Here is a 25,481-nt window from a genome sequence, read left to right as displayed (position 1 = left end):
ACACACACACACACACACACACACACACACACACACACACACACACACACACACACACTTGTTGTCTGTCTGCAACTCAGCATCTCCTATATGTGGTGAGTAGCAATGTATCCTTTTCATAATTCTGTGAACTTACTAGTTTGAAATTATTAAGTCTTTTGAAAAATTTAGCTATTGGATGTTGCATAGCCACTTCATCTGAAGTGTTCATTTTTACACCTGAGTGATTGGATGTAGAGGAAACTAAAATTAAATGTCACTATAGCTGACACATTCAAAGTGAGAGAGCTCAGTAACTACATTGATATTAAAAACTGTATCAATTATATTTCAGTCACAGTTTCACCTTTTTACAGTATGACTAGCTTCAGTCTCATTGGTTCATCTTCTGATGTACGTAGATGGTTCATAAACCCGTAATGTCTTTGTCAGAATACATACGTGTAGTTCTGATACACACAAGACAGGTTGCTGATGCAACTACAGAGATCTGAAGATGATCCAGGAAGATTGAAACTGATGACACAGTAAAAAATGTGCAAGTAGTACTTATATAAACAATATTAATGTTTATAAAATATTAAAAGTCCTTGTAGGCAAAAGTTAATTGGAACCTTGAGACATTCTTGCTGTAGATGTCCCAGGTTTTTGCTGTATTTTGATACATCAGGTGTAATTCTACTTTTGTACTACTGGAGTAACTCAGCATTTGTTTCATAGTTGAAAAATTTACAGCCAAAGTTACTTTTGCTTTGAAAATGATATTTATTGTGTGCAGTGTCTCGTTTCTGATCTAAGATGACCAAGTATACACCAGGAAGGAAACAGTGATATTTTTCCCATTCAGTTGTATAAATGATGACATTTTGGAGTCATGAAAATGTTCTCCTGGTGAAGAAAGGATATATTGTGTGAAAGTGTATGTGAAACACCCAAATATTTAAGGCAATTTTGTAACTTAGTAGGTAACTGGCCTTTGCTGCCAGAGTTGGCGGTCATGTGTGTGTGAGGTGTGCTTGCTTGTGTGTATGAATGGTGTGTGTTTCTCTTTTGCTGATGAAATCTGTGGCCGAAAGCTTTGTGCAAGTGTCTTTTAATGGGCCTGCAACTTAATGTCTTCTGTATGGATAAGTAGCAATCTATCTTTTCCTATATTGTTAATATTCCTACCTGGAGTTTCCTTTTTTAGAAGGTAACATACGACATTTAATCCAAAATAGACTTACGACATTTAATCCAAAATAGACTTGCATAGAAAGTACAAACGTTGTTAGCATAAAGATTGTAGTCACAGTTGGTAAAAGTAATTTGCCTTAGCTCAAGTTTTGCCTCAGTGTTGTATGAACCACCTTTTTTTTAACTTTTAAAAATCTAATTGAGATCATTAGTCTGAAAAATTATTTTAGTTACAAATAAGCATGTAGTTCACTGCCATTCTCAGTGAATACATGTGCTTTATTTGTTGACATTTCCACCATTTCTGTGGGATAAAATGATTGCTTCATTAATTGCATCATATTTGAGAGTATTAAACTAGAGCTAGCAAACGTTAAACATTTACTTGTATGTCATGAGACAGTAAGCTGATTATATAAGCAAAATTTACAACAATTAGGCATCTCAGTGTAAGTGAAGAGTCAGATCACTGGGACCACATACATTGGATACACTAGCTACAAACTTGCCTTGTAGTTTCTGTATCAACAGAGAGCATCTTGATTTAGGATCAGTGACCATACCCACCTACATATGTACGATATACATCAACTTTGACTACGCTGAATACTAACAATAATTAGTTGGATTGGATTGCAGCAAGCAGCTTACTTTTCAGTGTCCACATAAGAACAGGTTGTGCAGATTAGTGTGGATATGAGAGTAATAATTTGAATGCTCATATTAAGGGAAATTGTGTGGACTAATGTCTTGTTACCTGTTGGTATTCTCTGAAGGCAGCTGCAAATAAGAGTATATGAGGTGAGGCAATCAAGCAAACTGGTGCTACTACCTGCAAACAGCGAGCACACCATGGCAAGTTTTGAACAGGTTTGTGTCCATTGGTGTTTCTCCACCCTGAGCTTGACAGGCCCAGTTATGTCACTCAGTCTCGCTGTATAAATTGTCCTTTGAAGCCCTTGTGTTGCATCTCGGTGGTAAGAGCGAAATGTTCAGATGGAGCTACGAGTTAAGCTCAAGTTTCATGTGAAACTTGGGAAAACTGCTACAAAAGAAAGAATATTTATTGTGAACATAAGTTTTTGATTGGTTCAAAAGGTTTAAAGAGGCACGTGAAATGGCTGATGACAATCTACCTCCTGGATGACCCTCTACATCAAAATTGGGCAACAATGTTGGAAAAATTGGTAAATTGTCCCTAGAAAGTCAGTCAATGAACATTATTATGTCGAGGTTCTGACTGCTGTTCATGAAGAAATGAGGAGACAAATATCCAATTTGTGGAATGGCAAGTCCTGGATGCTTCACAAAGACAAGATGATAGGGCATTCCACCTTGTCTCTGAAGGTTTTCTTCATGAAATAAGGTGTCACTGTGTTAGACCACAATATTTGCCCAACCTGCGCCCCCCCCCCCCTACTTTCTTTATTTTCAAGGTCAAATTGGCACTTAAGGGCACAAGCGGTGAAAACAAAAGTGAGGAAGGTTCTCAACAAGCTGAGGGAAGCACTTCTTTGAACAATGGAAAATTCGTTTGTGGCATTGTGGGGTTTGACAAGGAGAGTACATTCGAGGATATAAACTTTGTAATGTAATTGGGAGCAATAACAAGTTTTGTAATAAAAGTCAGGCTATTCGGTGACCACAGCTTGTATAGTAAAGCAGGTTACATTACCCAAAGTGATGGCAGTTTTGTATGATGAATGTTTATACAGAATGAAAGAGACTGCTGAGACAGTTGCCTTTGTTTTTGATGGAACAGCTCTGTGACTTGTGCATGTCTGTTTGTCTCTGATAGCTTCTGAAGACCAGAACACCAGTCCATTACACTTGGATTGCTTGAGATTGAATAAATTAACATTCCATGGACAAGGAACGTGCCCTCAGAAGTATAGAGAGTGAGTGAGTGAGTGAGTGAGTGAGTGAGTGAGTGTGCGCCTGTGCCCGCACAGCTGTTATGGCAGGATGTGATTGTTACTAAAACAAGGGAACACACATGTGACTCCTTGCATGCATGTTCGGATGACAGTGGGTCTTTGTAGCTTGGATACTGGTTGATTCTTAAAACTGGACTTTACCGATTTTTTTATTTTATTTTATTTTTTTTTTTTTTTCCCTCCTGCAAGCCAGAAAACCGGTTGTCATCTGTGCAGATTTGTAAATTTCAGGAATTTTGTCTATATTGAGGCCTAGTTTTTTCAGTGACATTTTTCATCCTCATCTGCACAAAGAATTATGTAGTCCGTCAACAGAGGAAGTAGCTTACAAAACACTCGTTCAGCACCGAGCGAGGTGGCGCAGTGGTTAGCACACTGGACTCGCATTCAGGAGGACGACGGTTCAATCCCGTCTCCGGCCATCCTGATTTAGGTTTTCTGTGATTTCCCTAAATCGTTTCAGGCAAATGCCGGGATGGTTCCTTTGAAAGGGCACGGCCGATTTCCTTCCCAATCCTTCCCTAACCCGAGCTTGCGCTCCGTCTCTAATGACCTCTTTGTCGACGGGACGTTAAACACAAACACTAACCACCACTCGTTCAGCTGATATTTCAATATTGCTAGTCAGTCTAGGATCCATACCAGATAGGATAGATAGAGAAAACAAGGAATGTCCAAAGAAGAGCAGCATGTTTCGTTATGAGCTCATTTAGTAAGTGCAAAAGTGTTACGGAGGTGCCCAGCCAACTCCAGTGGCAGATTCTGGAGGAGAGGCATTCTGCATTTGAAAGTTCAGAGAGCATACATTCCTAGAAGAGTCAATGAATAGATAGCTTCCTCCTACATCTATCTCACAAAAGATCATGAAAATAAAGCTAGAGATATTTGAGCACACACAGAGGCTCGCCGACAGTCATTCTTCCTGTGAACCATTTGCAACTGGAACAGGAAAAAGGCGAAGTGACACTGGTACACAAGTACTGTCTGCCACACATCCGAAGATTGCTAGTGAAGTATATATGTAGAACTCGTTATTGACTGGTTCTGTAGTTTGTGACATGCGTTTATCCCTCAAAACATTCAAATCACTCACCACAGGACATATGGAAGGTGGTTATTCTGATCCAATCACAGTATCTTCATGAATTTTATCAGTGTCGGGTTCTAAATCAGAAACAGCTAATTCCACATCTCTGAGTACTTATGCAAACCTTTGAGTTGTTGCTCCTAGGTCAGATTTTTAGTGACTTTAATTTCAATCCGTATTTGGTTAGCATTGATGCTTTTTGTTGCAACGATAAAAGGTTTATTCTTGTTATTCACTTTCTGTAAATAAGTACAGCAACATAAAAGGGTGAGTGGTTTATTACATTTTGAAACACTGCCACTATACCTTTGTGGTTGTGGGCAATAGATGGCGGTTATGGGCAGTGTGCGACCATGAAGAATGATAGTTACTACACACGACTATTGAGGTCACTCTTATTTAACTGCACATCAGAATAGAAAAGCAAGAGTGTGTATTGTTTTATTCAACATTTGACTCTCACGTTATCAAATTAATACTGTTAATTGAACAGTTGTTGTCAGTTGCTCCTCTTAGAATTTACTTTAAATACAGGCCAGAATTTTTGTATCTAAGTGCTTAGAACTGTTGCAAAGATCTCATTCCAAATCAGTTCATATTGGAGAATGTGGCAGTAAAAAAAAAGTGTTTGTGAAATGAAATGTACTGTGGTAAGATATAGAAATTGTCACTTGTTTCAACTTTATTGATTAATATTAATACCAAAATCATTCCCAGAACTGTGTAGAAAGTATGATATTTCTTTTTCTTGAATTCTAGGCAGAAGATTACAACACTTCAGAGATGATAGAATCTCAGTTGCAAAATGTGAGAGTCTTATCAAGCACACCAAGTGAGAATCTTACATGCCTAGTGGATATCTGGAGGAATGCACAGAAGCGTGTTTATGCTTATTACGAATTATCTGCGATGGCATATTTCAGATATTTAGAACTGTGTGGTGACAAAGAGGTTTGTTCTGGTGCCGTGTTCATTTTGACGTTATCATAGAGATGCTGATAACCTGTTCACTGCCAGTAACTGTACTGAATGTTCCTCTTGCAGGATGCAGACTGTTCCACTATTACAATAACACTGAGACTTTTGCGACTGATAGTGAAACATGCACTGGAGCTGCAGGCTGTGTTGGAGACAGGACTTGCCTCGACACCTACCCGCCCTTGGAAAGGCATAATTCCGCAGCTGTTCTCCCGCCTCAATCACCCTGAGCCGTATGTGCGGCGTCGCTTGTCTGAGTTGCTGTGCCGTGTGGCGGAAGATGCTCCACACCTCATCACATTTCCTGCTGTTGTTGGTGCATCTGCTGGTGGTGCACGCATAAGAAACATGGATGTTGCTGCGTCAACAGCTAGTGAGTTCAGTTTATACAGCTGTTAATTTGATATTTTTAAAAAATCAAGGAAATCATATTATTAATAATGTCATGCTATTTGTTGGAATCATTCGGCTTGCCACAAAACATAGGTATGGTAGCATGCACGGTAGTAGTGGTGTAGGAGTAAGGGTCTTGTCTGGTATGCTAGCTCCTGCACTTTGTTCTATATATTATACACTGCTCGTGGTGAGTGGTGTTTGTTCATAAAACAGTTTCTTGTATACTTGGATGAGTATACCATCAACAAATGGCTCACAGAAAGCTTAACTGGCAAAATAAATTGGTTTCTTGTGGCAGCTCTGGTTGACAGTGCAGCCACTCTGCAGGCTTCAGAAGTAGCTTCCCCGTCCATTGGTGGATTATGTTAAAAGCATTTCTCTTTATCTCCCTTTGATATGTTATTCTGAGTACTTATAAAGCCCTGTATTTTTTTTACTGTCCTTGTTAACGGCTATCTTACTGAATTTGTATAAATTTCTTATTTTGTTAATAATGTGTGGTAAACTGATTTAACTCCCTATTAAATTTTTCTAATCCTTCAGAATCGTTAAATTCTGAGCTAGTTTACCCCTCACATTTTTTCAGAGGTGACGACACTTCGAAGCATTTTGTCTTGCTTACAGCAATGCTGGAACTGAATTATTTACAACAGAAGGCATTTCTCACAAATATGAATTACATCTTTATAAAAGGGAGTCCTAGAACCAACACTTGAATACGAAAGTTTTGTCACTAATGCAGCTAGCAGATATTTTTGTTGATATACTTCACATATTCACAGCACGGCTTGCGTTACCTTCCATTTTCATGGTGACCTTACCTGATAAACTACAGAGTGAGATGATCGTACTACTTCTTCTCAGTTAGCAATACATCCAATGATTTCATTTGTTCAAAAGAAAAACCACTCAAGAAAACTTGCTGGGCAGTACTTCGCTTGTAAAAGTACACAGCACTGTAATAGCTTTCAGAACTAATAGTCCTTTCCTCTGACAGCAATGTTAAAAAGGAAGGGCAGGTCATTCATACCCAAGAGAGGGATCCACATCTCGTGAGTACAAGGAGAGATGATATTTGTGTACACTCATTCTCACAATAGGTTGGTCCCTCAATTCTGGGAACTGAATGACCTGCCCAACCTATCCCCCCTTTACTGCAGAAAGAAGGACCTATTAGATTCTGAACTCGGAATGTTGGTGTTGTATTTAGTACATGCCTATCAACAGCAGCGCCCCCCCTGCGGGTCCGGGGATTAGAATAGGCCCGAGGTATTCCTGCCTGTCGTAAGAGGCGACTAAAAGGAGTCCCACCCCCTCAAGGGGGTCGTTAGCGCCTGCGTCCGGAGACGGACGGTTCCACGACCTCTATTTGCGGTCATTTTGGTTTTTCACTTCTTCTCGTTTCTTCCTTCCTATGGTTGGTTCCTTTCTTTGCTCTTCTCCATCTCACTGTCTTCCTTACTCTTTTCCTTGTCCAGCTTATGACTATGATATCAGTGAGTCACTGCTGAAATCAACCAACTTTTCCTTGTCTTCTTCTCCTTGCCTTCTCATTGCCTCCTTCTCCTTGCCTTCTCTGGTCTCCGCCTCGGCGTTTGAGACAGTCTGTCCTCTCTCTCTATCTCTCTCCCTCCCTCCCTCCCTCCCTCTCTCTCTCTCTCTCTCTCTCTCTCTCTCTCTCTCTCTCTCCCTCTCTCTCTCTCTCCCCCTCTCTCTCTTCTTTTTCCTCTTCTTCCTTCCTCCCTGTGCGCGCCTGAAGGCCGACCCACGCGTTCGCATGCGTAGCCGGTGACGGAGTAACGCGTAATTCCCCGCCCTGGGTAGACAAGTAAGGCACGCACGTACCCCCTGGTAAAGGCCAGACCCAGGGAGGGGTGATTGCCTGAGCTGATACCTTCTGACCATGCCGATTGGTCCCTCCGTCTGTTTCTCGGGAGGTGTGACCTGAGGTGTAAACATTCATCTAAGGCGGGAGTGCCCTCTGAGAGGGTCCCCACAAGGAAGGAGCGCGCCATCGGAGACGCTGGCAATCATGGGGGATTCCTCCGCAATGGATTTTTCTTCTTCTCTCTCGACTTCTGCCTATAAACGGAAACTTGACCAGCCACCAGTGACAAAAGTTCTACCGCCTGCCCCACAGTTCCTCGTAGTTTCTCGATCTGAGGACGGCAAGGATTTTTCCTCTGTCAACCCTTTCGTTATCCAGAAGGGCGTAGATGCCATAGCCGGATCTGTCAAGTCGGGTACCAGGTTGCGTAATGGTACTTTGTTACTAGAAACTGAGAGCGCCTTTCAGGCACAAAAACTGCTTCGGGCCACACTCCTGTACACGTTCCCTGTCCGGGTGGAGGCTCACCGAACTTTGAATTCGTCTCGTGGTGTGGTCTATACTAGCTCCCTCGACGGATTGACTGACGAGGAGATTCAATCTTTCCTCGCTGAGCAGGGCGTGACGGCTGTCCATAGGGTCATCAAAAAGGTCAACAATGACCTTGTACCGACCCGGACACTTTTCTTGACCTTCAGTAGTGTTAAGCTGTCATCGCGCACCAAGGCGGGCTACGAGGCTATTTCTGTTCGCCCCTATGTCCCGACACCTACGCGCTGCTACCAGTGTCAGCGTTTCAATCACACTCGACAGTCTTGTTCCAATGCGGCTAAATGTGTCACTTGTGGCAGGGATGCCCATGAGGGTGACTGTCCACCTCCATCTCCTCGTTGTGTGAACTGTCAGGGTGACCATGCCGCATCCTCCCGCGACTGTCCTGTCTATAAGGAAGAACGCTGTATCCAAGAAATTCGGGTCAAAGAGAAAGTGTCCACCTCGGCTGCTCGCAAGCTATTGGCTAGTAGGAAGCCCACGCTGCTCCCAGCGGGGAAATACAGTACTGTCCTCGCCTCTCCTCGGACTACCAGGGAAGTGGCAACCCAGACATGCGATCTGACCTTCAGCACCACGGTCGTCCGTTCGGCCAGTGCTAAGATCGCGTGGTCGACGTCTCCTCTTCGTCCCATCACCCCACTGACACCAGCCCCTTCATCAGCTTCTGCTAAGACAAAGACCCAGAAGTCTGATGCACGGGCCTTCAAGAAGGAACCGTCCCGTGCAGACTTCCTACGTACCTCGACCTCCCAGCCTTCGACCGGTACTTCCACCAAACGTCCTTCCAAGAAGGCTCATAGGAAGCACAGTTCTCCTTCTCCGCCACGGCGCATTTCTTCTCCTGCGCCACCCAGCGGTTGCCGCCCCAGACCGTCATCCGTTTCGCCTGGCCGCACCGCTGGTAGCCGAACATCTGGCCGTTCACCGGCGGAGGAAGCTCCCCCTCCCGGCCATCTTCCCAAGATGGCCGATGAACCTATAGAACCAATGGACGATGACTGTCCGCCTACTGATAGCGGCGGCAGTGCTCACTCGAAGCCAGGCCCTCAGCGGCCTTCGAGGTGACCCCTTTTTTCATCTTCCTTTTCTTCTCACGATGGCACTTATTCACTGGAATGTTCACAGCATTCGCTCCAACCGAGAGGACTTGAAGTTGCTGCTCCGCTTGCACCGTCCGCTCGTCGTAGCCCTCCAGGAAACGAAGCTACGCCCATGCAATCAAATTGCCTTGGCACACTACACCTCTGTGCGTTTTGACCTACCCCCTGTGGTAGGTATCCCGGCTCATGGAGGGGTTATGTTGCTGGTCCGGGATGATATTTACTACGATCCCATCACGTTGCACACCGGCCTGCAGGCAGTTGCCATCCGCATTACTCTCCCCGCTTTTACATTTTCCATTTGTACCGTTTACACTCCATCGTCATCTGCCGTTACCAGAGCAGACATGATGCAACTTATTGCTCAGCTACCTGCACCATTTTTGTTAACTGGAGACTTCAATGCCCACCATCCCCTTTGGGGCTCTCCAGCATCCTGCCCGAGGGGCTCCCTGTTAGCAGACCTTTTCAACCAGCTCAATCTTGTCTGCCTCAATACTGGCGCCCCTACTTTTCTTTCGGACACATCTCACACCTATTCCCATTTAGACCTCTCTATATGTACTCCCCAACTTGCACGCCGGTTTGAGTGGTATACACTTTCTGATACATATTCGAGCGACCACTTCCCGTGTGTTATCCATCTCCTGCAGCATACCCCCTCTCCGTGCTCATCTAGTTGGACCATCTCCAAAGCAGACTGGGGGCTCTTCTCTTCCAGGGCGACCTTTCAGGATCAAACCTTCACAAGCTGCGATCGTCAGGTCGCACACCTCACGGAAGTCATTCTCGCTGCTGCTGAATATTCCATCCCTCACCCTACTTCTTCTCCACGTCGCGTACCGGTCCCCTGGTGGACCGCAGCATGTAGCGACGCTTTACGTGCTCATCGACGTGCTTTACGCACCTTTAAACGCCACCCTACAGTGGCGAATTGTATCAATTATAAACGATTACGTGCACAGTGTTGTCGTATTATTAAAGAAAGCAAGAAAGCCAGCTGGGCTGCTTTCACAAGCACCTTCAACAGTTTTACTCCTTCTTCTGTTGTCTGGGGTAGCCTGCGCCGTCTATCTGGCACTAAGGTCCACTCACCAGTTTCTGGCTTGACGGTCGCGAATGACGTCCTTGTGGCCCCTGAGGATGTCTCCAATGCCTTCGGCCGCTTTTTCGCCAAGGTTTCGAGCTCCGCTCATTACCACCCTGCCTTCCTCCCCCGCAAACAGGCGGAGGAGACTAGGCCACCTAACTTCCGCTCCTCGAATCGTGAAAGTTATAATGCCCCATTCACCATGCGGGAACTCGAAAACGCACTTGGCCGATCACGGTCCTCCGCTCCAGGGCCTGATTCTATTCATATTCAGATGCTAAAGAACCTTTCTCCTGCGGGTAAAGGTTTTCTTCTTCGTACTTATAATCGCATCTGGATTGAGGGACATGTTCCCGCATGCTGGCGCGGGTCTATTGTTGTCCCGATTCCTAAGCCGGGGAAGGACAAGCAATTGCCTTCCAGTTATCGACCCATCTCGCTTACCAGCTGTGTCTGTAAAGTGATGGAGCGAATGGTTAACTCTCGATTGGTTTGGCTGCTCGAGTCTCGATGCCTACTTACCAGTGTACAATGTGGATTTCGTAGGCGCCGCTCTGCTGTTGACCATCTGGTTACCTTGTCGACCTTCATTATGAATAACTTCTTGCGGAAGCGCCCGACCGCGGCTGTGTTCTTTGATTTGGAGAAGGCTTACGACACCTATTGGAGGGCGTGCATTCTCCGTACCATGCATACATGGGGCCTTCGCAGTCGCCTCCCTCTTTTTATTCGTTCCTTTTTAATGGATCGACAGTTCAGGGTACTTGTGGGTTCTGTCCTGTCAGACACCTTTCGCCAGGAGAATGGGGTGCCACAGGGCTCAGTTTTGAGCGTCGCTCTCTTCGCCATCGCGATCAATCCAATAATGGATTGCCTCCCAGCTGATGTATCAGGCTCCCTTTTCGTGGATGATTTTACCATCTATTGCAGTGCGCAGTGTACACGTGTCCTGGAGCGCTGTCTTCAGCATTCTCTTGACCGTCTTTACTCCTGGAGTGTCGCCAATGGCTTCCGTTTTTCTTCCGAGAAGACGGTCTGTATTAACTTCTGGCGCTACAAAGAGTTTCTCCCACCGTCCTTACGACTCGGTCCCGTTGCTCTCCCAATCGTGGAGACTACAAAATTTTTAGGTCTTACATTTGACAGGAAACTTAGCTGGTCTCCACATGTGTCATATTTGGCTGCCCGTTGTACCCATTCTTTAAATGTCCTCCGTGTTCTCAGTGGTATGTCGTGCGGAGCGGATCGAACCGTCCTGCTTCATCTATATCGGTCGATCGTCCGCTCCAAGCTGGATTATGGGAGCTTCGTATACTCCTCTGCACGGCCATCCATCTTACGCCACCTCAACTCCATACAACATCGGGGTTTACGACTTGCGATCGGAGCGTTTTATACTAGTCCCGTAGAGAGTCTTCATGCTGACGCTGGCGAATTGCCACTCACCTACCGGCGCGATATACTGCTTTGTCGGTATGCCTGTCGGCTACTGTCAATGCCCGACCACCCGTCTTATCGTTCCTTTTTTGACGACTCTCTCGACCGTCAATACGGGTTGTATGTCTCTGCCCTGCTACCCCCTGGAGTTCGCTTTCGTCGCCTCCTTCAACACCTTAATTTTTCACTCCCTGCAACCTTTCGAGTGGGCGAGAGCCACACGCCACCTTGGCTCCAGGCTGAGGTCCGCGTTCACCTTGACCTCAGCTCGCTCCCAAAAGAGGTTACTCCCAGTTCGGTCTACCACTCCCGTTTTGTTGAACTCCGTTCGAAGTTCATCAATATGACCTTCATTTATACAGATGGCTCAAAGACCAATGACGGGGTCGGGTGTTCTTTTATTGTCGGGGCACAAAGTTTCAAATACCGGCTCCCTGGCCATTGTTCGGTCTTCACAGCTGAGCTCTTTGCCCTCTACCAGGCTGTTCTTTACATCTGCCGCCACCGACATTCTGCTTATGTCATCTGCTCCGATTCCCTGAGCGCCATCCAGAGCCTCAGTGATCCGTATCCGGTTCACCCTTTCGTGCACCGGATCCAACGCTCTCTTCAGCAGCTGGCGGACGTCGGTTCTCCGGTTAGCTTTATGTGGGTCCCTGGCCATGTCGGTATCCCTGGGAACGAAGCTGCAGATGCTGCGGCCAAGGCTGCGGTCCTCCAGCCTCGGACAGCTTCTTGTTGTGTCCCTTCGTCGGATTGTAGCAGGGTAATTTGTCGGCGCATTTTATCGCTGTGGCATGCCGATTGGGCTGCACTTACAGACAACAAGCTTCGGGCCTTGAAACCTCTTCTCGCGGCTTGGACGTCCTCCTCCCGCCCTTCTCGGCGGGAGGAGGTCGTTTTGGCCCAGTTACGCATTGGACACTGCCAGTTCAGCCATCTGCTGATGGCTGCGCCGGCGCCGTTCTGCCCATGTGGGCAATTGCTGACGGTCCGCCACATTTTAATGTCCTGTCCTGATTTTAACACACTGCGTCTAGATCTTAACCTGCCATGTACTCTAGATGCCATTTTAGCGGATGACCCCCGAGCAGCTGCTCGCGTTCTTTGTTTTATCAATTTGACAAACCTCTCTAAGGACATTTGATGATGCTGTTTTTTAATCCTTTGCCTGTCAGTCTGTCTTTTATCGTGTTTTCCCTTTTAGTTGTTGTTTTAAACTTGTGCCTCGCGGTGCATTCTTAACGTAGTCTGGGCGCTAATGACCATTGAAGTTGTGCGCCCTGAAACCACAAAAAAAAAAAAAAAAGGGGGGGGGGGGGCAGCGCAACACCATATATCAGGAAAAGAAAACACACTCTCTCTCTCTCTATCTCTCTCTGCATTGGCACAAAATACTGTATCTGTACGCCATTCCTCGATAAGTACACAGAAGAAAATCCATTGCTTTCCCACCTGTTATGGCTTTTCCGCTCTAGTGGAGTAGACATTATCTTTTGTGATCAATTTGGTCACATTGTCTGTTTAAAGTCCTTCTTCACTATACTTCAGTGTTTCTCTCTCTCTCTCTCTCTCTCTCTCTGTCTCTCTCTCTGCAAGCTGAGCTTTTAAGAGTGGTCTTGGACATTACAAACAGCCTAGTGTTGACAAATTCTTAGTCTCACAAGTAAACAATTTATCATACATGAAAGAATTAACTTCAAGCTAGGTGTTTGAGCTAATAGGGAATTGGTACAGCCTGTCTTCCTTGAACCTCACTAACTATGTCTGATGTGTCCACTTTCACTGCCTTGTTAAAGAGAGAAACTGATTGTGGTACGTGACCGTATTCTATACAGCATCTTTGGGGAATTCGAACAGCTTAGGCAACAACATTTAATAGCATTTAACTGAAGTTATCAAGTTACCTGCCAGCACTGCTTCAGTGTCCTTTTTTATATCAACCTTTCTATGTCTGTCTGTTGGTTCGTGTTTGTGTTAAGTTGTCCAAACTTACTTTCATGTCATTCTTAACCCCAAAATATGAAGACAGACAGTGCTGAAAGATTGATGTTATTGATTGACTGATGTTATGTGGAGTTTTGATGTATTATGACAAAACTCTGCCTATAAATGAAACTCACTTGTAAGAATGGAATGACGATATTATGAAAAGGATAGACAATAATTCACCATATAGCGGAGATGCTGAGTCATGGATAGGCACAGCAAAAGACTGTCAAAGAAGTAAGCTTTCAGTGTATCTGTGACTCAGCATCTTTGCTGTATGATGAGTAACTGTCTATCCTTTTCATAATGTTGTAAGTATTATAGTCACATTGCACTTGCAGCTTAACTTTCACTGCTTTTAGCTTTGTAGCATAAATCAAGAACTCATCCAGTAATTAATGTAGCTTTGTAACAATTTTTGATTTTAATAATTCATGTTCATTTTAGTTACTAACATAGTCTTCATATATTGGTTGTAATTTATCTTCCAGAACTATTTGGAACCAGTCTTTCTCAGCCAGTAGATGAAAATGTAGTTGAAGAGGATGAGGAAGAAGAGGAAGATGATGAGGATGACGACGATGATATTGTGAATGAAGATGAAACGCAGGCTTCAGTGTTAAGAAACTGTTTTCTGGCTATGGTTGATACATTATCTAAGCAGGTGATTCAGAAGTCTCATCATTTATTTTTAGTTGTTCTTATTTAATTATTACATGTTGTGTTTTGTTCAATATTGACTTGAGTTTAGTTTGTGATGGTGCTGGTGCACTTGATGGTCTTATGGATAACTTACTAATGATAATGTAAAGGAAACAATAAGTTGTCTAGTGGCTTTATGGTTTCCAATTAGGATTTGTTGTGTTTTAAGTTACAATTATGTTTGTGTAACACAACTTTAAAGACATTTATGCCTTAGATACGAAGTTTATGCAATAACCACAGCAACTATAGCAAAAAACTGCTATTGTCCAAAATCATATTGGTGGCTGATGATAATGAATTAGTCTGCTTCTACATATGGAAGAGACACTTTTCAAAACTCGGTAGGTAGTGAGGAATAGGTTTGTCAGGAAATGGTTATGGGATTGTGTGAGAAACAAATGCAGAAAATTAATGAAAATGTATAGGATTTGGATGGAAAGCTATCTGCCTAGAACTTGGACATCACAGTTGAAACATAGTGGTATAGAAGGTTTTTAGTAATAGTACTACCAAATTTATTCTGTGGACCTTTTGCAGATCATTGAATTTCTTAGAGAGAGAAATTTATGGCTCAAATTTAATAACAAAACACACAGAATTTTTATCTACTGTGAGTAATCAGCTTATGTGGAACCTCAACACAACACACCACACTGATGCAGCATTAGAAAAATTTCAGTGTGTTTTCTTTAGGGTTCAGTGATAAAAATTTATTATTGTAGGTTGTTCTCCAAAAAATGAAAGATGAATGTTTCACTTCACAAATATACATGTGTCTATTATTGACAAGAGGCAATATTCCATATCAACACAAATATAATGTAGATGCTGGCAGGTCGATACACACACAAACAAACACAAACATACACTCAAAATTCAAGCTTTCGCAACAAACTGTTGCCTCATCAGGAAAGAGGGAAGGAGAGGGAAAGACGAAAGGATGTGGGTTTTAAGGGAGAGGGTAAGGAGTCATTCCAATCCCAGGAGCGGAAAGACTTACCTTACGGGGGAAAAAAGGAAAAAAGGACAGGTATACACTCGCGCGCGCGCGCAACACACACACACACACACACACACACACACACACACACACACACAAGCAGACGCGCGTGTGTGTGTGTGTGTGTGTGTGTGCGCGCGCGCGCGCGCGCGCGCACACACACACACACACACACACACACGCGTCTGCTTGTGTGTGTGTGTGTGTGTGTGTGTGTGTGTGTGTGTGTGTGTGTGTGTGTGTTGCGCGCAGCGCGCGAGTGTATACCTGTCCTTTTTTCCTTTTTTCCCCCCTAAGGTAAGTCTTTCCGCTCCTGGGATTGGAATGACTCCTTACCCTCTCCCTTAAAACCCACATCCTTTCGTCTTTCCCTCTCCTTCCCTCTTTCCTGATGAGGCAACAGTTTGTTGCGAAAGCTTGAATTTTGAGTGTATGTTTGTGTTTGTTTGTGTGTGTATCGACCTGCCAGCATCTACATTATATTTGTGTTGATATGGAATATTGCCTCTTGTCAATAATAGACACATGTATATTTGTGAAGTGAAACATTCATCTTTCATTTTTTGGAGAACAACCTACAATAATAAATTTTTATCACTGAACCCTAAAGAAAACACACTGAAAACACACTGAAAAGGACAGGTATACACTCGCGCGCGCGCGAGTGTATACCTGTCCTTTTTTCCCCCTAAGGTAAATCTTTCCGCTCCTGGGATTGGAATGACTCCTTGCCCTCTCCCTTAAAACCCACATCCTTTCGTCTTTCCCTCTCCTTCCCTCTTTCCTGATGAGGCAACAGTTTGTTGCGAAAGCTTGAATTTTGTGTGTATGTTTGTGTTTGTGTGTGTATCGACCTGCCAGCACTTTCGTTCGGTAAGTCACATCATCTGTGTTTTTAGATATATTTTTCCCACGTGGAATGTTTCCCTCTATTATATTCAAATATAATGTAGCCGTTTTTTGACGTGTCTGCATGAGGAAACAGTTTCTTGATATAGTATTACAGCTATTCAATCAAGTGAACTGAAAATACACATGGGGATTTCAGTGGAAATACTTTTCCAAAGACATCTGTCGGGACATTATGTAAGCTGTCCCTATAGCCTGCAAACAATTTGACAAACAGAACTATTCACAAGAGGACAATGAAGCAAGGTATACCTAGTTTCTCAAAAATAATGTGAAAGTGTTCACCTTTAGTGAGGGAGCTAAATATTGATTCCATTCCTACGCTTTTATGCAAGGAACAAGCACAGCAGAGAAATTTGAACAAATATAAGCAAATAATTATTTTCTATTTTCTTCTTAGAGTAATGTGAAATATAAAGCAGAAGTCCCAGCTTTTACATGGTAATGCAAATTTCAGTTACCGATGACAAAGATTTATTTATTTATTGTATTGACATTTGCGTACGAACATCTGATGGCATTAAAGACTTTGACTGCCAGATGCAAATGCAGACATAAAACATAAATCACTTTCTGCAAAGATAGCAATGAAGTGCAACTGGTGTTTTATATGAATGTTTTCAGTGCCTAAAATACCATGACAGTTATAACAAGAGTAGGGAGGAGATATAAAGATAATCAGATTATCTATTAATTAAAACAGATTTTCATGCTGCAGCTGAATGTATTAATCACCTCGACACTTCTGCATCTATTAACAAGGCATCATCAGTGGGTGTCATTTAAGTGTCTAATTTCTGTACTGCTTTCACTCGTGTGTCAGCAGATTGAAAGTCAATCTTTTTCTATTTTTTGCATGTTATTGACATGCTAAAGTTGGAATTTCTGTGTTCCAATAAATTCTTTGCTTATTCTGTGATTAGCAAGCTAGATTCATTGTATTTATCATCGTTTCAACTGTGAACAAAACTTCATATCATTTCTGTTATATATAGCTGCAGCAGAAAATAGCCCTACAAGGAACTTATTTATTAGACTATGACTGTGAATTTTACTTCTTCTTGAATGTCATTGGATTGTTTACTGAGGGAACTGAAAGTAAATATTATTGTTTTGGCCACAGAAGCATTGATAAATGAAAGAACTAATGCATGAATAAATTAAATATTAAGTTCAAATTTCTTGGCAGAGAGATATACTGTATATCCTTACCACACACACACATTTAGCTGTGCTTTCAAGTTTAGTATGCACATCTATAGGGTAAGTGAGTAGATAGATTTCATCTTTTATCATTTAATGTCTGTCACTGCTTTATCAGGCTACACAGAATTTCATAAGATAGTTGCGTGGAACTGTAAGTGGCAGTTGTGTTAGTGACAGGAAAGAGTTACCCGAAATATGTGGAGAAAAGTGAGCAGATATATCTTTTCATATATTGTGGTGTCAAAGCAGAGTACTCTTTGGCTTCTGCAATTTGTTAGCATATCACAGACGAGCACAATATAAACAAGGATGTATACAGTTAAATTTCTTAACATGTAATACTTCTGAAACTTCCTGGCAGATTAAAACTGTGTGCCCGACCGAGACTCGAACTCGGGACCTTTGCCTTTCGCGGGCAAGTGCCCTACCATCTGAGGTACCGAAGCACGACTCACGCCCGGTACTCACAGCTTTACTTCTGCCCGTACCTCGTCTCCTACCTTGGAAGGTAGGAGACGAGGTACTGGCAGAAGTAAAGCTGTGAGTACCGGGCGTGAGTCGTGCTTCGGTAGCTCAGTTGGTAGAGCACTTGCCCGCGAAAGGCAAAGGTCTCGAGTTCGAGTCTCGGTCGGGCACACAGTTTTAATCTGCCAGGAAGTTTCATATCAGCGCACACTCCGCTGCAGAGTGAAATTCTCATTATGTAATACTTCTGTTACAGGCACCTGAAGCAATATCGCAGGTACAGCTACTTGTTCAGGAACTTCGGCGCATAACACTGTTGTGGGATGAACTTTGGCTTGGCACACTAAGCCAACATCACACAGAAATTTCGCGTCGTTTGCAGCAGCTTGAGGTGGAAGTACACAGAGTTGACAACAATCCTGCATTGGACCGTGCAGAGCGTGATAGACTGATCGCTGAGAAACATCGCATTGTTCTTAAACCTGTTAGTATTTCTCAGATTAAATACATCACCCATTACATATTGGTTGTAGATTCTGACATTAGACTCACTGATATTGTAACAGATAAACTTATAGTTGTTATGTTGTTGCTGCTTCTCAGAATTGTTAGCTCTCCAAGGGTTATTTTTCTTCAAAATGTAGAACGTGTAAATTTCAATTTGCAGTAGTACTTGGTTAGAACTGTTTTTAAATCTTTTCATGATATTACTGCCATAATCTTGTTTTGGAACAAACATTTACTTATCTTTGCATTCACTTAATTGATTTTGTCATTATATGATGGCTTGTATGTAATACGTCAGCACCGCAGTAGTATTCCAGGGTGGTAATTCTTCTGGGAAACCTGGAATTCTCATAGAATTAAGATTTTCCTGGAAAAGTCAGGGAAATCTTGGGGAATTTCTGGAATATCATAAAATCTTTCAAAATTCTGTATTTTGAATGTAGTATTGAAATTTAATTTTATTAAGTTTTATAAATCACAAATTTTTAAAATATTAAATATTTTAAAGTGTGTTAATTATATGAATATTATTCCACATAAACTGCCAAGGTTTAAAAACTACGGTCAGACTACTGCTTCTGGCTAGTATATCTCAGCTGAGAAAAAAGGAAAAATTGTGACTGCTATATGATGCCATTTCCCATTTCACTCACTGTTAATTTGTCAGGAACTTGTTGTGACACCTCCTTCCTCCTCATACCTGGAATTCTCAAGAAATTTCTTTCTCTAGTTTGAGTAGCCACCTGTATTTTCCTGTGCCAAGTGGCAGCAGCATCCACAGAAAGTCAGTCTAAAGGCAAAACCATGTGGCTATGTTTGTGAGGGACATTTGACACATCTTCCCTACTCCTCTCAACTTACTCGTAATATATTAAAAAAATATGGTCATTTATTCTCTTTGTGTGTCACACCACAAGAGTGTCATGACATGGCAACTCTCGTGGAGCAAATAGAAACTTCTTTACTTCCATTTCGAAAATTTAAATGCATATTACTTAATGTGAAGCTTTATTCACCCCTGCACAGAGATTAGAAATCTAGAAAAGTTCATTTTAAAAGAGAATATACTCTTCGTGAAAATACGGCAAGGAGGGCATTTTAATGCCGTCATGAATGTCTAACTTTATTCAACTGACTCAGTTGGCACTATACAATGAAAAACTACCAGTGTCCTCCAGTCTGAAGATCATTTTTTGATTTTACACTGTCTGTCAGAGACACCCATGTAAAATAGAAATGACTTGAGTCTACAAACGTGTAGTGACAGATTGCTTGGGGACATAGGTGGTTCACTGTTGCTTACATGCAGTCTGTCGCACTTGACAAAGCTATGTATTTCCCTGTGAAATAGGGAGCACAGTGAGCAAGTTTGGCATTCGAAAAAGAGCCATAATTGGCTGGTAGCTGGCAGCTACCATTTGAGTCAGTGAAGTGTCAATCACCAAGTTATTTTAATCAGAGTGTAATAGCAAATCAATATGAACACAGCACTGAAGATATGGCTGGGCAGGTTGTTACTGTTACTCATAACACTGAGATATTTGCATTGCAGGTCCTCTGGTAATATGATGTATGTTGCTCTGCTGTTAGAAGTGGGTGGATGTCACTGGAAAGGGTCAAATGCAGGTAGTTGTCACAGAACCTAACAGCATTCTATTTTATGAGGCCTGCAGATTGGGAAAAAAAAAGCAAAAAGGTCATGAGTATTCTCGAGTTGCCTCAGTCATTACCAAGGCCACTATAGTGTGGCAGTCAGCGATGAAGGATCTCTGGTTAAAGTAGATGACAAAACCATCACTTCTGTGCTAGATACTGAAGACCAGTTAACCTCTCCACTAAATATAATCTTTGCGACTAAAGCTACAGGTCCAGGATCCAAAATTGTTTATTAGTGCATGATTTCCCATTTGAATAATGAGCATAAAGAGATATACCTCACCTTTCAAATCAGATTTGATACCAGGACCTTTGTATTTAAGACAAAGGGAGGTCATTGTGATTACCTTGTTAAAACCATAAAAGGATCGTCCATCCACAAAAGGCTTTCACAATGCTGCCCTCTCCAGGTGACACGGAAAGACATGAATAAATGGTCAAGTGACTCTTTTGTGTGTCTGTATACATGCGGAGACTCATCAGTTACATAATGGCTTCACAAAGTATTGCTCATTGTTTAATTTGATCTGACTGAAAGAAACTCTTCCACTGATTTCTTTCTGTAAGAAATAAATGAAGCAATGATTCTAAATGAATGGCAAAAAATTATACACATTGTACAGTACTTATTCTAATAATATGGGAGCATTAGCCTTATGTGCCACTGTGCAAAAAATTGAGGTTCTGGGAAGAAGGCTCCAGAGAACAGTGGAAAAGCATCTGACTGAACAACAGCATGGCTTCAGGCCACAAAAGTCCACAGCAGATCTCTTATAGAAAGGAACACCAATATGAGTGAGTGTGGCAGAGTTCTGCTTATGGCATTCCGTGATCTAGAGAAAGTGTAAGACTCTTTATCCAGAATTAAAGTGTGGGAGGAACTGAGGCGGAGAGGAGTAGAGAAGCAGATTGTACTGAGCATAAAATAATTATGTGTGAGATTTGTAAATTGTGAGAGAGTGGCAAGAGAGAACATCATGACTGATGTAGAGTAATATTCCGAAACAAGGAAGTGTACTGTCTTGGATTTTTTGTAGTGGTGGTGGATGATATAAAGACATAAATGACAAAATAGATAAGCTGACAGCAATACTGTTCGCTGATAATTTGATGGTGTGAGGGAACAACGGGTAGAAAGTAGGCATCTCTATGTAAGCATAACAAAGAGATATGTGAACGGCTTTATTAGAAATGTCACAGGAATGATATGGAAACAAGTTTCCCAGAAAGATAAGGAGCTGGTATACAAAACGTATTTTTTACCAACTTGGGCCACGAAGGTAAGGGAAATAACTAAGGTGTGAGAAAGTGAAATGAAGTCTTTGGTTGAATAGGTGTAACAATAATGGGAAAGCTGAGTAATGGAAGTGTTAGGGACATAACAGACAAGGGTTTGTGAACAGAATGGATGAGAAGAAGATGCTTACGAAGGTGCACAAACTGAAGATAAAGGCAAGGAACCAAGGGGAAGGACAATGACAAGTCAATAAAAGAAGTAGAAGAAAGAAGAAATTGTATGGAAGAAGAATGAGCGCAGAGTTATTTTCTTTCTTTCTTTCTTCTTCCTTTTTGCAGGAGGTCAAGGGACATTGACAGAAACGTAGACTAGAGAAGACCCATCATTTTGTGGATGTGCACAATGGGTAACTGGTTTGGTGATCTTTTCTGGACATGGTAGTTGACAGCTTCTTTGAGCATCTGTTGGCTGATGCAAGAAATATCAGCATGGATGTTGTTCTGCTAGAAGAGCATATCTTCCTTACATTTTAGAAGCAACAGTAGTTTGGACTACTGCTGTTCTCAATGGATCCTGCACAGTTCAGTGTTCCATCAACACACATCAGGTGTACAGTCATTGAAAGCTTCAGTTTCTTACATTGTGATGCTAATAATTGATATTGTTTGTCATCACTTGATCAGCTCCAACAGTTGCCACTCTCATGGCCGATACAGAACTCACAAATGAGCTTCACTGGCATTGAGGTAAAATCTGCTTTTGTTGCTAAACCCAACTTTGTTTCATTTTTCATTTTTGCACTAGTGTTCTAGCAAAGGGATTCCTATTACTGTGGGATAAAGGAAACATGCTTAAAACAGCTAAGCAGGTGTATATTTTTCAACAATTACAGCACATCATCAGGCACATATTGATGATGAATTTCATCTTTTTATGGGAAAGTCATTCACGATATTTATCACGTTATGGTGGCCATTTTATAACAGTAACAATAATGTATATAGATTGTATTGTAACTGTATACTTTGATCAGCCAGAACATTAGACCACCTACCTAATAGCCAGTACGTCCTCCTTTGGCACAGATGGCAATGCGCTGTGGCATGGAAGCAATGAGGTCTTGGTAGTTCCCTGGATGAAGCTGGTGCCACATCTGCACAAACAACTCGCTGAATTCCTGTAAATTCTGGGGTGGAGGGGTAGAGATAAGCTCTGACGACACTTTCAATTGCATCCCAGATTTGTTCAATCGGGCTCAGATCTGGCTAGTTGGGTGGCCAGCACATCAGTTGGAGCTTACCACCATTTTTCTTGAACCACTGCACCACATTCCTGACCTTGTAGTATGGTGCATTGTCTTGTTGAAAAATGCCACCGCTGTTGGGGAAACATGAAGGGGTTTGTAGACTGCAATCAGTGTAGGATACCCATTGGTACCTTGGATTAACTCCACTGGGCGCATGGATGCCCACATGACTGTTCACCAGAGCATGGTGAATCTGCCGCCAGCATGTCTCTGTCCTGCATTACAGGTGTCAAGGAGATGTTCCCCTGGAAGAAGACCAATTCGCACCCTCCCATTGGCATGAAGAAGAAGGTATTGGGATTCATCAGACCATGCAATACTTGGCCACTGCATTAATGTCCAGTGCTGATGGTCACGTGCCCATTACAATCCTAATTGCTGATGTCGTGGTGTTAACTTTGGAACACGTGTGGGTTATTGGCTGCTGAGGCTTATTGGTAGGAGTGTTCGGTGCACTTTGTGTTCAGACACATTTGTACTCTGCCCAGCATTAAACTCTGATGTTAGTTCTGCAACAGTTTGCTGCCTGTCCTGTTTTACCAGTTCGGCAAGCCTACGACGTCTGAAAGAGGTGGCTACCCAACCCCATCTGGACATGATTTCACCTTGGTTTCACCATGTGTTGAAGACACTCACCACAGCACTCCTCAAACACCTGGCAAGTTGTGCAATTTCTGAAATGCTCTTGCCGAGCCTCTGGACCATCACAATCTGCCCCCTCGATCACTCAGATAGATCACACGCCCTTCCCATTCTATACACGGACAGCACACTCACTGATATTACATTCACTGTGCTTGTGTCTGACTAGCAGTCACTCCTCACAAGGGGCCACTGCTATCGCATGGATGGGTTTATGTTTTGATAGTAGATCAGTTGTCTTAATGTTCTGGCTGATCAGTGTACTGATGTAATATTTTACCAAGTGTGAAATTATGCCATTTTCTTGCCTTACAGCTAGTTTTTGTGTTGGAGCAGCTTCACTCCATCACTTCTGTACCACCAGAGACACCACATGAAAGGTGGTTTCAGGAGAAGTTTGGTGAGTATCTCTTTGTTATAACAAAACCACTTGGCAGAGCATGAAACATACAGTATTCTAAAATAAACTAGAAAAAAAATAATAACCAAAACATTGAAGGCCTACAAAGTTTCTCACAATGGGGTCCTTGCATAAAAATTTCTCGGTTCACTTGCCATGTCAAATTCAGATAAAATTCCAAGCTTTAGATGACATCCTCCATCTTCATCAGAGGCTAAAGCTGACTGTCATGAACTGGCAAGGTTGCCTCTTTTATACGCACAGAATGGCATCCAGTTGGCTGGGTTTAAGTGCATGCTCACAAGCATTGCTAAGTGCATAGGCGGTCTCTCTATTATTGAAGTTGTTCTCACAAAGTCTAACTTCAGCTGATCTTCTGGTCACAGAACATTCGCGTCACCTTAAATACAGGCATTTGCATAAATCATTGGTGGCAAATCACAACTTGTTAAATAAGCATAAGATTTCGTTTGAACAAACAAGAATAGTTGCTCACACTTCAAACTATTGAGACGCTGTGATACGAGAAAGAGTTGAAATTAGAACGTGCCACTTCAATCTGCGCCTTCATGGCATAATTCAGCCAATCGGATTTCATTCTGTGGGTATAAAAGAATCAGTTTTAGTCCCTGACAAAGATGATGGAGGATATTATCGATAGCTTGGAATTTTATCCAAATTTGATGCAGCAAATGAATTAAGAAATTTTTATGCAAAAACAGTGAATGGATATTAATTTTTGGGTTTTGCCACAATGTTAGTCACATTGTTTCTGTCTTATGTTCGTCATGCTCTTTTTCCAATTTCAGTGGGAATTGACTCTGCCTTACTTTTGACAATAGAGAATTTTGAAAATCCATCGAAGTTCTTGACTAGTTGCAGAATTATTAACTTACCATCTATGCTTGCTTTGTGACATTCAATGTGTATACCACGATTTGAGTTGCTGTGAACTGATTGGCTGGATACTTTGCTAAGGTTGTGACTGATGAAAGCTTGCTTATATAAATGTTTGTTTTCTTTCCTTCAATGCCATAATTGTGATAAGGAACTGGACCATCCAGCTTTAGATTTTGTGTGGTTTCTCTAAATTGTGTAAGGCAGATACTGGGATGGTTATTTTGGAAAAGATGTTGCCAGCTTCCTACCTTGACCTGAACTTGTACACCTTCTCCAAAGACCTCATCATCAACAAAGCGTTAAATCTTAATTACCCTTCCTTCTTTATAGTTATGGCATGTGTTCACAGCAAACAGTGTCATTACTTGTATGATTTTGATGTGCATTACATCAGTAACTTTCCAGCTTCAGCTTGAAATGTAGCAGTTTTATTTTAGTGCACAGCTAATTGCATCTGTTATGACAAATGAACCTCTGTGCATATTTACTGCTATTAGATACTGTCTAACTGCAATATTAGGCTTTGCTGGTTTTTCATAGTGTCGTACATGATGATGTGTAATGTCTAACACTTCTAAGTGTGCACAATTTGTCAAACATGCAGTGTGATTTCAGAGAAGCACCATCTGCACAAAGTTGAATTTATCGTTTCCATATTATATCAAATGAAAGTTCTGTTCAGGAAACTAATAAATTAAGAGACTGAATTGTGGGCCAGCGCTTATATTTAATAGCAGAAATTTGTAGTATTGCTGGTACACATGCAGAAGAAAAAGTGATAGCACTTTCTAGCTTTTGGACCTAATAGTTCATATCCGCATCCAATGATGCCTTTGAGCAGGGGATGACATGGCAGTTGGCCAGTACCGTTGACACTTCGGAGGCTTGTTCAGATGGTGGTTCAGGGCGAAGGGGACAGTATTAAAGGAAGAGGTACCTCAGAGTTCATAAATGCATTTAATATTTCATCTCAGA

General features: G+C 42.4%; 1 protein-coding gene across 1 annotated transcript in view; it reads left to right on the top strand.

The window, feature by feature from the left end:
* Positions 1-25,481, top strand: part of LOC126253189 (serine/threonine-protein kinase SMG1) — a 395,243-nt gene that overhangs the window by 241,968 nt on the left and 127,794 nt on the right. Inside the window, exons 28-32 of the mRNA XM_049954353.1 lie at positions 4,960-5,151; positions 5,245-5,551; positions 14,065-14,237; positions 18,115-18,342; positions 23,522-23,606. Coding sequence (XP_049810310.1) covers positions 4,960-5,151; positions 5,245-5,551; positions 14,065-14,237; positions 18,115-18,342; positions 23,522-23,606 — 985 coding nt within the window. The remainder of the gene's footprint in view (positions 1-4,959; positions 5,152-5,244; positions 5,552-14,064; positions 14,238-18,114; positions 18,343-23,521; positions 23,607-25,481) is intronic.

This window comes from Schistocerca nitens, chromosome 4 (assembly GCF_023898315.1).
Source record: "Schistocerca nitens isolate TAMUIC-IGC-003100 chromosome 4, iqSchNite1.1, whole genome shotgun sequence".
Lineage (NCBI taxonomy): Eukaryota > Metazoa > Arthropoda > Insecta > Orthoptera > Acrididae > Schistocerca > Schistocerca nitens.
The sequence above is the reverse complement of the archived record's forward strand: the minus strand, read 5'-3'. Positions and strand labels throughout refer to the sequence as shown.